The sequence below is a fragment of the Zeus faber genome (genome assembly GCF_960531495.2).
Source record: "Zeus faber genome assembly, chromosome: 1".
Classification (NCBI taxonomy): domain Eukaryota; kingdom Metazoa; phylum Chordata; class Actinopteri; order Zeiformes; family Zeidae; genus Zeus; species Zeus faber.
Window position 1 is genome coordinate 18,860,316 of NC_137193.1, and position 15,007 is coordinate 18,875,322.

General features: G+C 44.1%; 2 protein-coding genes across 2 annotated transcripts in view; both read left to right on the plus strand.

The window, feature by feature from the left end:
* LOC307239472 (histone-lysine N-methyltransferase 2B-like) overlaps window positions 1–5,635 on the plus strand; it is a gene marked incomplete at its 5' end in the record, with an annotated part of 45,324 nt that extends 39,689 nt beyond the window's left edge. The window contains 7 exons of the mRNA XM_080012856.1: window positions 828–940; window positions 1,248–1,373; window positions 1,718–1,970; window positions 2,087–2,197; window positions 2,517–2,600; window positions 2,738–2,867; window positions 3,831–5,635. Of these exons, the coding sequence (XP_079868982.1) occupies window positions 828–940; window positions 1,248–1,373; window positions 1,718–1,970; window positions 2,087–2,197; window positions 2,517–2,600; window positions 2,738–2,867; window positions 3,831–4,106 (1,093 nt within the window). The 3' untranslated portion in view covers window positions 4,107–5,635. The remainder of the gene's footprint in view (window positions 1–827; window positions 941–1,247; window positions 1,374–1,717; window positions 1,971–2,086; window positions 2,198–2,516; window positions 2,601–2,737; window positions 2,868–3,830) is intronic.
* An 873-nt stretch (window positions 5,636–6,508) lies between these two features.
* LOC307228436 (trypsin-like) lies at window positions 6,509–8,434 on the plus strand (the record flags this gene model as incomplete). The annotated part of the gene is made up of 5 exons (XM_079998089.1): window positions 6,509–6,548; window positions 6,640–6,796; window positions 6,876–7,129; window positions 7,589–7,725; window positions 8,285–8,434. 5 exons carry the CDS (start codon window positions 6,509–6,511, stop codon window positions 8,432–8,434), a joined length of 738 nt encoding a protein of 245 aa, XP_079854215.1.
* Window positions 8,435–15,007: the final 6,573 nt, after the last annotated feature.

The following is a 15,007-nucleotide window of genomic DNA, read 5'->3' on the forward strand; positions in this document are numbered from 1 at the left end:
CGTAGAAGGAAAAAACACTGGAACCGGACAGGTTCTGATGCGAAAAAGTGAATTGTATATCAAAGAGTCAAAGACATCAATAAACTTTGAGTAGGCTCCGCTGAACCGACTGAACAACTGGACCCTTTGTGCTTCTTTATGTCCGACAAGCACCCTTCTCCTGTTACATGTTCTGCCCCTTTCAGCGTTACGAACCGTTCACAATCCTGTTTTTTCGATGTCTGTGGCCAATTTCTTTGCTTGAGCTGTGTTTTGCTGGTATTCTGTTTAGGCCTGATTTTGCAGAAAATCTATTTATTTCTGTTATTTTATTGCTTCGTTTTTGGTTTTATGGCATACATTTTTAAAATATATTCTTTATTCATATATCTTGAGTATTGGTGGTTGAGTATAACATGTAATAGGGTATTTTCATCTGGGGTTACTAATTAAACACAACATTGCCTCTAATTTCACATGGCTACAGATATTGTTTTCGTTTAAGGCCAGTTCAGCCTGTTAAAGAGAAAATATTATGTTATTCAGCTATTCTTTCTTTATTTATTGTCAGTTGCTTTAAAGAAAAAAAACAAAAGATTTATATCGGAATCGGCCCATTTGCTTGGGGAAAAAACGGCAATCTGATTTGGTCATGTTTAATCCTAATCGGTCCATCCCTAATAACTAGAAACAATTACATTACTATACAAGGCCTGGTAGAACACAATACAGCAAGTAGCATATATTAGTTTATATTCAGTCTAACAAGAACTCATGAAATCATGGCATCAATTTTCACCTTAAACTCACATTTTCAAATCTCACTCTCTCCGTTCTCCTTGACTCAGACCTCAGCAGACCTCAGCAACTGCGGATCCGCTCTCCAGAGACCTCCAGGATAAAAGTCATGTGTGGCTCAGCGCTCGCCACGGAGACCTCTCGGAATGGGGCCCTTATTCAGGTCAGCCACTCAATATTAAAGAGAAGGACAAATGTCCTGTTCTGTTCTGTTAAGCATATCAGTATGATTTTGAGTTGCATAAAATCAGTGAAAATATAATTTATCATTACGTGGGATTAAATCTACTATGTATCCAAGTTTTCCTTCTTCAAATTTCCATGTACATTATCACAAGATCCATACTAACCACCCACTGTAGTGCTAACTGCCTGATCGAATAAAAACGACTTAGTTTGCAGAGAATTGTTTTCTGTGATATGTTCAACCAAACATATTCATGATAGGGTATTGTTTTTATTATCTTCAGGTTTTAGCTCAGAAGAGGAGATCTCTCCTCCCAAACAAGAAAAAAGGAAGTACATGAACCAGCCCCACCTGCGATTTGAAATCACCAGCGACGATGGCTTTAGTGTGAAGGCGGACAGCATAGAGGGTATGGACAAATTCCATCTACTTTCTAATCGTTTTCCTGTTGTAGTTTCACATTTGTTATTTCACCATTTACTTGAACTTGTTTTGCTACTTGTTATATTTTAGCCCTGTTGGGAATTGGCAAATGAAATGTAGAAACTCAAACAAACTTTTTTTTTTTTTTTTTTTCCTCATACTGTCTCACATGCTGTGTACAGCATCGCTAGCCTATTAAGCACAGTGCAATCTCGAGTTTTTAATGAACTTTGGATTCCGATAAAAAGTGACCCAAGAACACCCCTTGGTGGGCAGCCTCACCTAGTTCAACGCTGGGCAGAATGCTGACACATTATTCCTCTCCTTCAGTCGCCTGGCACGCGGTGGTTGAAGGCGTCCTGGAGGCACGTGCCGGCTTCCACCTGAAGCAGCTGCCGCTGGGCGTGATGAGTGGACCGCGGGTCCTGGGCGTCGTGCACGACGCCGTCATCTTCCTAGTGGAGCAGCTGCAGGGCGCCGTGAGCTGCAAGAAGCATCGCTTCCGTTTCCACCGCTGCGAAGTGGTGGAGGAGGAGCTGCCCCTCAACCCCAGCGGCTGCGCCCGCGCTGAAGTCTGCACCCGGTACAGACACACAGCCTCTTATGTTATTTATTGTTCTCAATATTTTTTTAAGTGTAATTGCCACTTTTCAAGTAGCTGTGATATGTGGAATATCACTTTATTTCTGCGCCACACAGGAAGTCTACCTTCGACATTTTCAACTTCCTGGCATCACAGCACAGACAGCTCCCTGACATGTCGGCCCCCTGTGATGAAGAAGATGATGATTTCCCACTAAAATCTTCAAGGTTAGAGTTAAAGACTGCGTTATTGTCTGTATTTTGTCACCAAAATTCAGTTTTATCCAGACATTAATACAATACAATGCAACAAGGTCTTAATGATAACAGGAAAATAATTGAATTAAACTTTGACAAGGTGGACGTATACAAAATGGTCCCCCACCCAAGTTTTAATCAGGACCCACTATTTGAGAATCACGGCTTTAGACAGAATCCCTCACAAAGCTATCTGTCTTCACATTTAACACGCCAAGTCCAACCATGAGGACAGCTATTAGCCTTGTACTGTCCATGATGTCTAACTGTTTCTTTCTCCCTCCAACAGGCGAGCCACCAGCACGGAGCTTCCCATGGCCATGCGCTTCAGACACCTTGAGAAAACCTCAAAGGAAGCAGTTGGGGTCTACAGGTACCCTCCACGAAGGACTTGGACAAACTAATGTTAATTTGATGTTTGTTTTTTTTATACTGTATTCCTCTCTTAAGGCTGCATATCTTTTCCTGCAAAAAACTTTTTCCAATCTGTACTAATTCTAATTGTCCTAGATCCGCAATCCACGGTCGTGGCCTGTTCTGCAAGAGGAACATGGAGGCCGGGGAGATGGTGATAGAATACGCCGGCACCGTCATTCGATCTGTCCTGACTGATAAGCGGGAGAAATACTATGACAGCAAGGTTAGACGACCAACTAACATGTCATTGTTACTGTCGGGGTGTTTTCAGAGGAGGTGATGATTGAAGGAATTGCAAGGTCACAGGTTCATCCTCTATTAAATGCATATAAACAAGACTTTAAAAGCCCTTTGTTGCGATGCTAGAATGCATGCAACACTCCAGGTCCTAGGAAGGGGCTGGGAAAACGATTACTATAAAATACCAAGAAACAAAAGGTCAATTTTTTTGCTTTTGTTTTCCAAGGCAAGGTTTTATCATTCTGTTTCACAAATTGTTGTTAAATATGGAAACCAACGAACAAAAAGCGACTGACTACTTTTTCAGGCCCTGTGATGTTACGGGGTGGGCCATGATGGGCCCGTGGCTCAGAAGTTTCCCACCCCGACTTTAGGATTGACACAAACTACGGGACAGTGGCTCAGGAGGTAGAACAGGTTGTCTAGTAATCGGAAGACTGCCGGTTCGATCCCCGGCTGCTCCTGGTAGCGTGCTGATGTGTGGCAGCCCACTGCTCCTCGATACGTCAGTTACAAGGATGGGTAAAATGCAGAGGATTGCATTTTGTTGCCTCAGTACTTGTACGCCTTGCAATGACTAATTTAATCTAAACTAGGGTATCTGTGGGTGATTAAACAGTTAAACAGTTATGTTTAACAAAAGGGAAGGCCTCATTCTCTCGAACTGTAAATCAATTTTTCAAAAGCATCGCTGTCAGCTCAAATAATTGTGGATTATGTGATAAACGTGTCTACTGTACGTAGTTGTAAAACCAAAAGCATGAATGTTGCCAATTGATTACAATGGCTTGCGGCTCAAAAACTCATCAGGATGTGTTGTATTTTAAAATATCTGTTCTAGAATGGGTCATTTTTTTTCCTCTCACCACTAAATGTGGTGTTAAAAGTTCTTAATCCCTTGGGTTTCCGTGAACTAACCCGAAACCTCTTCGCCCCGCTCCGCCAGGGCATCGGCTGCTACATGTTCCGCATCGATGACTTCGACGTGGTGGACGCCACGATGCACGGCAACGCCGCGCGCTTCATCAACCACTCTTGCGAACCCAACTGCTACTCGCGGGTGATCAACGTCGACGGCCACAAGCACATCGTCATCTTCGCTCTGAGGAAGATCTACCGCGGTGAGGAGCTGACCTACGACTACAAGTTCCCCATCGAGGACGAAAGCAGCAAGCTGCACTGCAACTGCGGCACCCGGCGATGCCGCCGCTTCCTCAACTAGCGCCGCCACCTTGTTTTGGACTACTTGAATTCCACATATTAGACTTGAATGGAGTGATGGAAGTGGAACCGGTCTATTGAAGCTACTCTACACTTTTTTTCCCCCCTCAATAGCTTAGCTTTTCTCGTCCTGTCCTCGAATTCTTCACAACTGCTGTCTTCCCGGAAACCAAACCAGAGCCATTTGTCGATTCTCGGGGTTGAACAGTATTTCCATGATTTAATCGCTTGAACTACTGGACTTCTCAGTCTTTAATGAAGTCTGGATTGTTGAATGACGCTGCAGTAACTTTCCACTTCTCCCATCGTAGACCGTCTCATAGACCAAAATTCGCTTTTTCGTCTTTTTGAATCTGTTGCAAATGCTGGAACTGAGGCACCGATGTGCTCTGCAGATGGATATTAAATGCTGCGATTCCTGCAAGCTGTGAGAACATACATTTGTCCTCAGTTTGCTCTTTTGTCGAGAGGGATTATATTTTACGCCAGAGAAAGTGTCTCTGTAAATGGAAGCTTTCGATGGAGTAGCATGAGAATATTAATTTAGCACCTTACTCTCCCAAGTTCTATTCTATAACTGCTGTAAATACTTTTTTTTATTTTTCCAAGCCCCCTCCTGTACGTTTTAGCGCAGCAATGTTTAAATACTAGTCTTTAACAGTCTGCACAATGTTGCAAAGCAGGAGCTGTTTTTTTTTTCTTCTATATATACATGAAATTGAGGCGGATTATGAGATTCATACTAAAGGTTTATTTCATTAAGGGTTTTAAATAGCGCGTTTATCAAGCTTCCCCTTTTAGTCACCATTGTAAAGCCATGTTTTTATTTGTCTTGCAGACGCGCTTCAAACCAGTTGTGGTGTTTTTGTTTTTAATCCTGCTTGTTTTTGTTCATTTGTGCTGTTCATGTTTTTTGAAGGTTTGTGAGGGAGTTCGATAGCACAGGGTGGAAAATCAACATGGTCATGGCACTCAGTGGACTCTCTTACAAGTCCTTTTTTTAGTTTTTGTATATTGGAACAATAAACGAATATTCAACATGCTTAACATAAATATGTTGTGTTGTTACAAATTGAGAGAGGTATTAAGCTACTTTGCCAGTAGTTGGTAGTTCCCTCCTGTTCAACGATCCAGATTGCCCTTGTAGGCAAAGGCTTTCAAGACACAGCTTTTAAGTGAATTTGGTCTTTGACCTTCATGTAAACTACACTCTGACAATATTTTGAATTCTGAACACACTCTTCAACTTGAACACCACCCTCAACACCTCGCTGGCCAGGCTTATAAGAAGGACCCGTCGTCAGAGACCTTGAAGCAGCAGATGTTTTGTTTTGTTGTTGTGTTATTTACCTATTACTTGAGTTCACAACTCCATGTGACATGCATTGCTTTTGCCACCATACGGGCTCTCATGCTGCCCTGGCCTGTACATAGTTGTATACACAGTTTTAAAATCTGGATAACATTTTCTACATGTTCTTTTTTTAATTTATAATGTTTTTGCCCAATAAAAACTCTTGGCAAGTTCAATCTTCTTTATTTAATTTTATTTACCTGGAATAATAAATAGTAGTAAATAAATTGTTGGCCAGTAAAAACTAGAATTTTGTGTGAGCTCATGTTCTGCCGTATCTAACCACTTGTACGATGGATCTTTGTGCCCTCACTTAAGTGAGATGTTGGGATGCAGGAAATGTATTCATGTATGTGCATTTTTGGTGAAAAAGTAGTGTGGCGTGCTTATCAGTTGGATGTCAGATGACTGAGCGCTGAGAACTAAACATTCGTAATTTTGGATGAAAATCTTATCAGTCATCAAAATTAGACTTGAGTTGGTTGACTTCTATTATAACTAGCCCGAACAATTATCAAGTTACAGTCAGTTTATATTTCCCACCTCATGATGAACTTCGTCGAAGTGTCTGTCACTTACTGTGGCATCTAACACCATTCACTGATGAGTGTTCAATCTTCAATGTGTGAACTGGTTGCATTTCTGTTCATTTTTCCCAGGCATTATGTATCCCAAACGTGTTATCGTGTGGTTTACGGTTCTCTTAAGTTTCTTTAACAAACAGGAGGAACAAACCAGAAATGGGCATAGGCCACTCTTTTATCAAAAATGTTGATGCACTGTGTCTGAATATAGCATTCATTACTGCCTGACTTCCGACAGTATTTAGATTGGGTTGTTTTTTTTGTTTTTTTTACCTAAAATCGAATATTTTTAATAATACTTAAATAATTCTCAAACTAAGGCTTTTATCCCTGTATACTGTAACCAAGGTCTTGGCTGTTATCTTCAGCCATGTGACTCTTTTCCCATAGCATCATTTAGTCTGGATACGGGGGCAGAGCCAAAATATATAACACAGTGAGTCCAGCATTGGTCACTCAGTCACTATGAAGGTCCTGGTTTTCCTTGCTTTACTTGGCACTGCGTGTAAGAGAATAGGCCTATGTTCCGGATTTTCCCCCATGATTTAATTTAAAACCGACTTTCTAACCTCATTGTTCATCAATCTTTTTGCCTGTTGCCGTGCCCGCCGAGGATGATCAGATTGTCGGAGGGTACAAGTGCCCTCAACACTCTGTCCTCTACCAGGTGTCTCTGAACGCTGGATACCACTTCTGTGGCGGCTCCCTTATCTCTAGCCAGTGGGTGGTGTCTGCAGCTCATTGCTACAAGTCGTAAGTACCCGCGCCAGTCAATGAAACCTCCCAAAGACCAATGACCCCCTTTGACGTTCTCTCTCCCCCTTTCCACCAGTCGTGTCCAGGTCCGTCCGGGAGAGCACGACATTTCTTCCAACGAAGGCACCGAGCAGTGGATCGACTCGGCCAAGCTCATCAAACACCCCTACTACAACAGTTACAACCTGGACAACGACATCATGCTGATCAAGCTGAGCCGCCCAGCCGTGCAAAACAGCTACGTCCAGGCCGTGGCCCTGCCCTCCCGCTGCCCCGCGGCCGACGAGAACTGCCTGGTGTCCGGCTGGGGCAACACAGTCACCGACGGAAGTAGGTTTTGGTGTGGGACCGAGAGGGGGCAAGGAGGAATGCTAAAGTTCCCTTCCCAGTTGATAGTTTATAAGATAAAAGTCTGCCCTCGATCTCACAGTTTGGGATTGATTAACAAGCATGAGGATCTGTGTCTAGAGATGTTTGAAAACAGACCTTTTCTAATTATCATTATTACACATGCTTCCCCAATTTATGAATGGTGGATCTACACCTTTAATAACCTGGGCCTAATGGATACAATTCAATTCTTCCTTCTACAGGACGAAGTAACATTAGGGAGTATTTTTATTATTATTCATATTGTATTGATGGACCTAATTATGATCCATATTAATAATGACAATGCCTTTGCTCCCCGTATAATGCCTATAAAACTAAAAACTCAGTAATGTAAATCTCATTCTTTGGCTGGCTTGGGTGGTGCCGCCTTTTTTGATTTTTCCTCCCGCTTCCCAGACAACTACCCTGACAGGCTGCAGTGCCTGAGGCAGCCGATTATTGATGACAGGATCTGTCGGAATGCCTACCCCCACCTGTTCACCGAGAACATGCTCTGCTCCGGCTTCATGCACGGAGGAGCCAGCAGCTGCCAGGTGAGTTAGCAGGGCTGAGCCCGCTGGGACACGAGGCTCTTTCAGAAGTACAAAGTGATTATGTATATATATATATTTTTTGGTCTGTAACTGTAGGTAAGGGAGCGGCAATAATGCATATTACAAAAAATATATATATATGGAAATGCCTTTCTGAGACGTTGCTTAGTTTAAGATGAATTAGTTGGAGACAAGGAAGTCCTAGACTAAGGTTATGAAGAACTGGTCGGCTCCTCCTGTCTGGTCATGGTGCTGGTTTTAGTCCAGATCGACCCGGTCAACCTGGAGGCCCACATCCAATAATCCAAAAATGTAATTTAAGCCTTCAGTTAGACCTATATTAGTTCTAATCCTCCTCCTGGAAATCAGATTGTTTCCACCAAGAAGTCTAAGACTATTTTAAACCATGACTGAGAAAGGCCATTGTCAGTTAGTCCAGATTAAAAGTGTGATCAAGATTAGGCCGAGTGTGTGTCCGTGGCGAAACCGTCCGCTTAGTCCATCAAAGTAACCCATTTACATGGCTCCCACCCTCCTTTTCCTCCCCCCGTGTGTCCAGGGCGACTCTGGCGGCCCCCTGGTGTGCGGTGGGCAGCTGCAGGGCGTGGTGTCCTGGGGCTACGACTGCGCCATGCGGGGACACCCCAGCGTCCATGCCCGTGTGTGCCGCTACATCGGCTGGATCAGCAGCGTCATGAGCAGCAACTAAACACACACACACACACATAACCACCGTATGGATCAATTTTGAAAGAATACTTTGGTAATAACATGAAATTAAATGATGTAATTCATTATTCCTATGTATGTGGATGGACAACACAGTCTCCTTGAACTTCAGAAGGTTTTGTATAATGTGATTGATAGTAATAATAACAGTGATGAGTAAAAGAGGTTTTAGAGGTTTTGTTTTTATGAAGTCTATAAAGAAACATTTGTCAAGGTGATACTCTCTCAAAGGAAGGCCGCAAACATTGACATTGTATGCCGCTTCTTGAATTCCAAATATTACTTAAATCTATACGGTGTGTCTTTTTCAGTTGTTGTTATTGATTTAATACGAGTGCCATGGATTTCTGTGTGTGGTGTGAGTCTTCGGGGCGGGGCAGATAGAGAGGATGTAAAGAGAAGGTAGAGAGAGAGAGAGAGAGAAGGTGAGGGTCCCCGCACAGTTATATTAATCTGAGAGCCGTGCTGCTGGAACACCCACCTGGCCGACCGTTCTATGGAGAGCTCTCTGACCCTGAGACGTTCGTTGTTTTTCAACCTGAGTGCAAATTAAAATGCAAGAGAATAAAGCAATGTGGCCCCGCACAGCCCCTGCCACCGCCGCGGAGAATACTTCACTGTGGCCACGCGGGCCGGAGGGGGATAAAATAGAAGCAGGAATCAAATAACCATTCAAATAAACACAACATAACATTTCCCCCATTTTCCCCTTCTCTGACCTCACCCACTGCAAACCAAAAAAAAAGAATCACCAACAGCGGGCGGTTGGTGTAAGGGAGGAAGATGCGCAGAACAGAAGGTATTGGAGGCAGATGATCCGCTGTGGCGACCCCTAACGGGTTTAGCCGAAGGAAGAAGATATATAATATATCTAATGTCATACAATACACATGATACATTATATTTTAGGTTATATAAAATATTATATACATATAAATACCCCACAGGCAACTAAAATTAGATGAAGATTAAGTTAATATGTAATTTCATCCAGAGTTTCATGGAGATGATTGCATGCACAAAATCCAATGTGGAGTAACTAATTACACTGAATAAAGTACAGAGTACTGTGTGTGTGTGTGTGTGTGTGCGCGCCTGCATGTTCAGGTTGTTTTCTTTATCATTATTTTGATTTTTTATTTTTATTTTTTTCAAGTATTATTAAAGTATAAAACAGTTTTTCTTTGGGTATACAGTACTTGTTCTGACCCCCTTAAGTATTGTGACATCATAGCATTGTGATGACAGTGTGACAGCGTAACGAGGGCATACAAAGGCAGGCGGTCAGACATGGAGGCAGTCAGATTACACCACACACTCGGACTAACTCCTCCCATCCGCCTTGTGATTGCCCTTAAGAAAGCAGAAACCGTACGTTTTATATGTGTTGTTGGTGTGTGCATACAGGGTAGGAGCCATGACAACGTATTAACAGGTTATTTGCATAAAGACATCGTTTATCTTTAAATTTCTGTACTGTTCCAGTACTGTATTGTCAGCTCCTGTCTCTGGGTACTTTTTGAGGGAGTGTTTACCTCGCTGCATAGTCCGGCAGGTCTAGAGTCAGTGCTACCGCAGAGGCCCATGAAAGAGCCTCCGCACGTACAGATTCCTTATGAAAATGGATATGGAATTAAAGAAAGCATGCATACTGTGCACGGTGGCACATTGCACTGCACAGTATCTCCCAAATAGGAGCTTTTCTGTGTGGAGTTTGCATGTTCTCCCCGTGCTCACATGGGGCTTCCTCCACCCACATCATCGTCTGACCAGCGATGGACACGTGATACCAGGTCCCCGGGCGCCTCGACAAACGCTGCCCACTGCTCCTGGCTGCCCCCCCGGAGGAAGGACAAGCCAGGATGGGTTAAATGCAGAGGCCTCATTTCACTGGCCACCATCCAAAAGTGTGTGTGTGTGTGTGTGTGTGTGTGTGTGTGCGCGCGCGTGTGTTGTAGTGTGTTGTCTGATAATTGAAGATTAAAGAAAAGAGAGATACTACAGGCTACACTAAAGGTCCTTGAAAAGGAAGGCGAGGCAGAGGCTGCAGAAGGACTCGGAGCTGCTACACACCCCGTGCCATGGCCCCTTGTGCTCTTGAAGAGGAAAGTGAGTAGGAGGCTTCATCTTCATCATCATCCAGAACACTCGGGCCCCTCCTCACACCAGCAGAGGTGTTGGTGCAGCTCACCAGGGAATATGTCAACGTCCATTTCGGAGGCCAAAGCAACGATCGAGCCAATAAGCATACAAGGAATGTTCTGCAGGCCACAAACCCTTAGCACGATGCATAACGCGCAACGCCGTCTGGCCCTCTCTTCCAGACTCCACCACTTACCACCCCCTGCCAGCTCTCGGAGCCCGGCAGTATGGAGGATCCTAAGCCGCGGACCTCTTCTTACCTACCCCTGGAGCGGAGGACCCCAGGTCGTGGGCTTCCCTTATGTTGACAATGACCCCCTCGGCCAAGCAGGGCTCGATGGCCTGGCTCCCTCGGCCGACCTCAGCATCTACATGGCTCACCAGGACCTCTTGTCATCGGGGGTGAAGACATTCAACAACCATCCGGAAAGCTATTTGTCATGGAGAGCTTCTGCAACGCAGAATTAAATCTCAAACCCAGAGAGGAGTTAAACATACTCTCCAGATGGCTCACTGGGGAGGTGCTGGAGTATGTCGAGAAGGTCAGAGCAGTATACGTCAACTACCCAACAGCTGGCCTGGACATGGCGTGGCAATGGTTGAATCAGATTTATGGCTCACTGGAGGTCAGCGAGCAGTCACTCTTTGCAATGCTAGACAACTTCCCGAGGATCCAGGATAGGGACTTAGAGCAGTTGAGGAACCTCGCGGACCTACTATGTGAGACAAGTCACTCAAGTGTGATTGGCACCTGGCTGGCCTTGGCTACCTCGATTCAGCCAAAGAGATGTGCCCCATTGCGAAGAAACTCCCATACAACCTCCAAGAGTCATGGACGATCCAAGGCACAGACTACAAACAGACGCACAACGCGTCATACCCACCTTTCTCATTCCTCATGGCATTCGTGGTATGGCAAGTGGAACTGCGTTTTGGGCCCCGGTTTCCCCCTCTGGGATTCTAGTGCCGCGTCGCTCAGGCCGGAGGGACCCCTAGCGAAGCTCTGGAAGACGAAGAAGACATACTTCCGTCAGCAAAACTGAGGTTGCAGAGGCCGCCGTACTGGAGTGTAAAGGACAGCCCCACGAGGACCCCCGACAAACAGCGCCACATCCACAAAATGCCACACTCCCTCAGAATGTGCAGGACCTTAAGGAAGAAACCGCTTGCACAGAGGAAAGAGTTACTGAGGCAGCATTCCATATCGTATGCTTCAGGTGCTGCGCCTCGACGACCCATCAAGCCAAGGACTGCAAAGCCGACATCCACTGTATAAAGTCCGGCAGCGATGGCCAAGTCGCAGCTCTCCGTGACGGTTCCACGACCTGGGCTGCAGAGAAGTCATACACCACACCTAGTGAGGAGCAAGGCGCCACTGCACACGGCGGGGAGCCACGGCGCGAGGTGAGCAGCACAGAGGTCTGTGGGATGGGCTTCCGTGGTATATCTTGTTTACCCTAAAGGGCTTTCAGACACAAAGAGGAGAATGTACGTGATGCTAGGTGTCAGGTCAGGTCAAGTCCGACTTCGTTGATATCCTCAATGTTCAAGGGGACGCCTCCCCTTATACCTTGAGGACATGCCACGGGATAGAAGAGACCACTGGGATAAGGGCTAGTGACTTTGCGGTGGAGCCGTCGACGGCAAGCTGCGCCTGCCACTGCCTACACCCGAGTGTGTAATCATTTCCATCGCTTCTTGGTCAGGGAGGACCACCGTGACAACCTTCGCTTCCTGTGCTTTCGCGACCACCATCTGGACAACGACGCGACGGGAGTTTCGCACGAAGGTCCACATGTTCGGCTACTGCCCCTCCCGGGTCGTGGCTGTCCATGGACTGCAGAGGACCACCGTGGAAGGAGAGGAGTGCGGGGCCGAAGCGCACCAGTACGTGGTCTGGCACTTCTGCGCAGACGCCGCCTTAAAATCCTTTGCCAGCGCAACCGAGGCCGCCACGGGGCTGAAAAGAACCCGGGACATGCCCACGAGACGGCATCCAACGGCCCCGATGTCATGCACTTCAACTTGACTCACTAAAAAAGCACAAATGGGTAGAAAAATACTTTTAACACACTTTATATAGAAATAATATACTTTCAGTGTGGAAGAATATTATATAGACGTGAAATGCATTATTTAAATAAACCCAATACTATCCCAAAACACAACATGATATCGAAATATTTTTATGAAAAACATTTCTAAAAAGCTTTTGATTGACACGTGCCTGTTAATGCGCACGCGTGCAAGAATGTACCGGAAGTGTCGTCCCCCCCCCTTTTTTTTTTTTCCTTTTTTTTTGTCTTTTTTAAGAGACGTCAGTTGGTTGACGTCGTTCACCTCCGCCCACGAAATGACGTCTTAATTAAATCCAAAATACATGTAATGAATTCAGCTGAAATCCAGGTGAGTTATTAACAATAAATGGCTGTTTCAAGACTAGTTCAACTTTCAGCGACACTCCCGATATTCTGCTTCCCAGGGAAGATGCTCGGGACGAAGGGAAACGTTTCACTTTAAATTGCTTTATATTAGTTATTATTAGAATATAAAAAACAATTATCTTGATTTAAACCGCTGTTATGGTGGGGTTTTTGTTCGTCGTGCAGTGATGCTGCTTTAATTGAACGGGCCTGTTTAGTGTAGGTGATGGGGTTCCTTTTTCTGCCAGCAGGGAGCAGCCTTGTGGAGGCCATCTTCCATCAGGAACATCTGTCTGGGTCCTCCAGATCTGGGTGGAGACACCTTGCGGGATTAGCGCCGTAAGTCCTCATTTTGTTTAAAAAACATTTATTTCGATTTTTGTATTTTGCCAGGGACGACTGATTGAGGGCAAACTTGTCTTTTTCAACCGTGTCCTGCTGATTAGAAGCAGAAGCAGAATCAGGATCCGTTTATTCAGCAAGCTCATTTTTATATAAATGGAATTGGTCTTGGTTTGATTTTGCATTGTAGTTCAAACTCGAAAAAAAATGGAAGTGTAAAAAAAACAACATAGCGTAAAAAAAAGCACAACAGTCAAAAAAATGGCAAAAGCAAAATATATATAATATAGAAAACAGGCCATCGAAATCATGACATGTTCAGTTGCCGATTAATAGTCATACAATTGTGATTAACAATTTAACAATTTAAGTTGTTTTTCTTTGTTCATTTCATGTATTTCACACACACACACACACACGCACGTATATATATATATATATATATGCAGAAGAGTTATAGACATTGAAAATGGGAACCTAAAAATTCCAGTTTATGTGCTTCAAATGCATGTAATTCACATTTTATTTGCTACAAAATTTTGGACTTTGGCTAAAAATGTCCCTTAAATTTGGATGAAAACATATAATTGTGGAATCTAACCATCTACTCACATAATTGCGATCAGCTGGTAGGCGGTGATAGACAGCCGTGGGACTATATCGTAGCAGTTACTGTATAATGAAAATATTTTTGCTGTAGCTCCAATGTACCTTGCTCCCACCTCTGCCGTACACCCACACACACACACACCTATCAGCTGTTGGTTGATTTCAAAATATTCGCCAAGGTTCCTGTTTGTGCCGAACGTTGTCGTGAGGAAGAAATCCTGGTTTTCACAATAGAAGATGTCAGTTCAGTCACACCATAAACAAAGGTTGCGGAGGCAGCTCCTCGACCACGACGACAGGGAATTCAGCCCCTTTCTCCCTTTGACACCTCTATTCACATCTCAAACCACAGATCCCCCATCTCTATTTTCTCCTTTTTTAAATAATGAAAATGTTATGCCCTGTCCATTCTAAACAAATGTTCTGGCTCTTTTTTTTTTTTTAGGAGCTGTGGCATTTATTCTTGTGGCAAATTGTGGTGAAATTGCTAACATATGCTTAAAAGAAAAAATAAGTAGCGCACCCACACTATGAACCCTTGTTACGAGCGGGGGCTGTAAAAATCACACCATTTCATTGTTTCCAATTGCACATCTTTTAAGAATTCGTCCCGTGTCAGTTCCGTCGGCACCGTAGTTTAAACACACTGTAAAAAAAACAACTTGAAAAACATGCTGCACTAATCAGTGAACCGGTGTTTTTACAGACAAACTAAATGAAGAACAGAGACGCGTGTGCTAAATCAAAATTAGAACACCCTCAGTGTCAGAAATACAGCCAATTTGCAAGTTAAATCTCCCCGGAGTGATTTAAACACATAAATTCTCCCGGTTCCTCTTTGTTTCTGTGAGCGAGTAAAACCGTTTTAAACACTTTGTACTGTGCACATAAAATGCACATCATTCAGTTTGTGGCAAACTGGCCACAGTTACTTTAGCTCAGCACATACATTAAACATTGTGTAGACAAGACAAAACACTATCAATACTTTCAATCATCTATTATAGTTTGGTCGAGTGACGAGCATTAAAATAAGT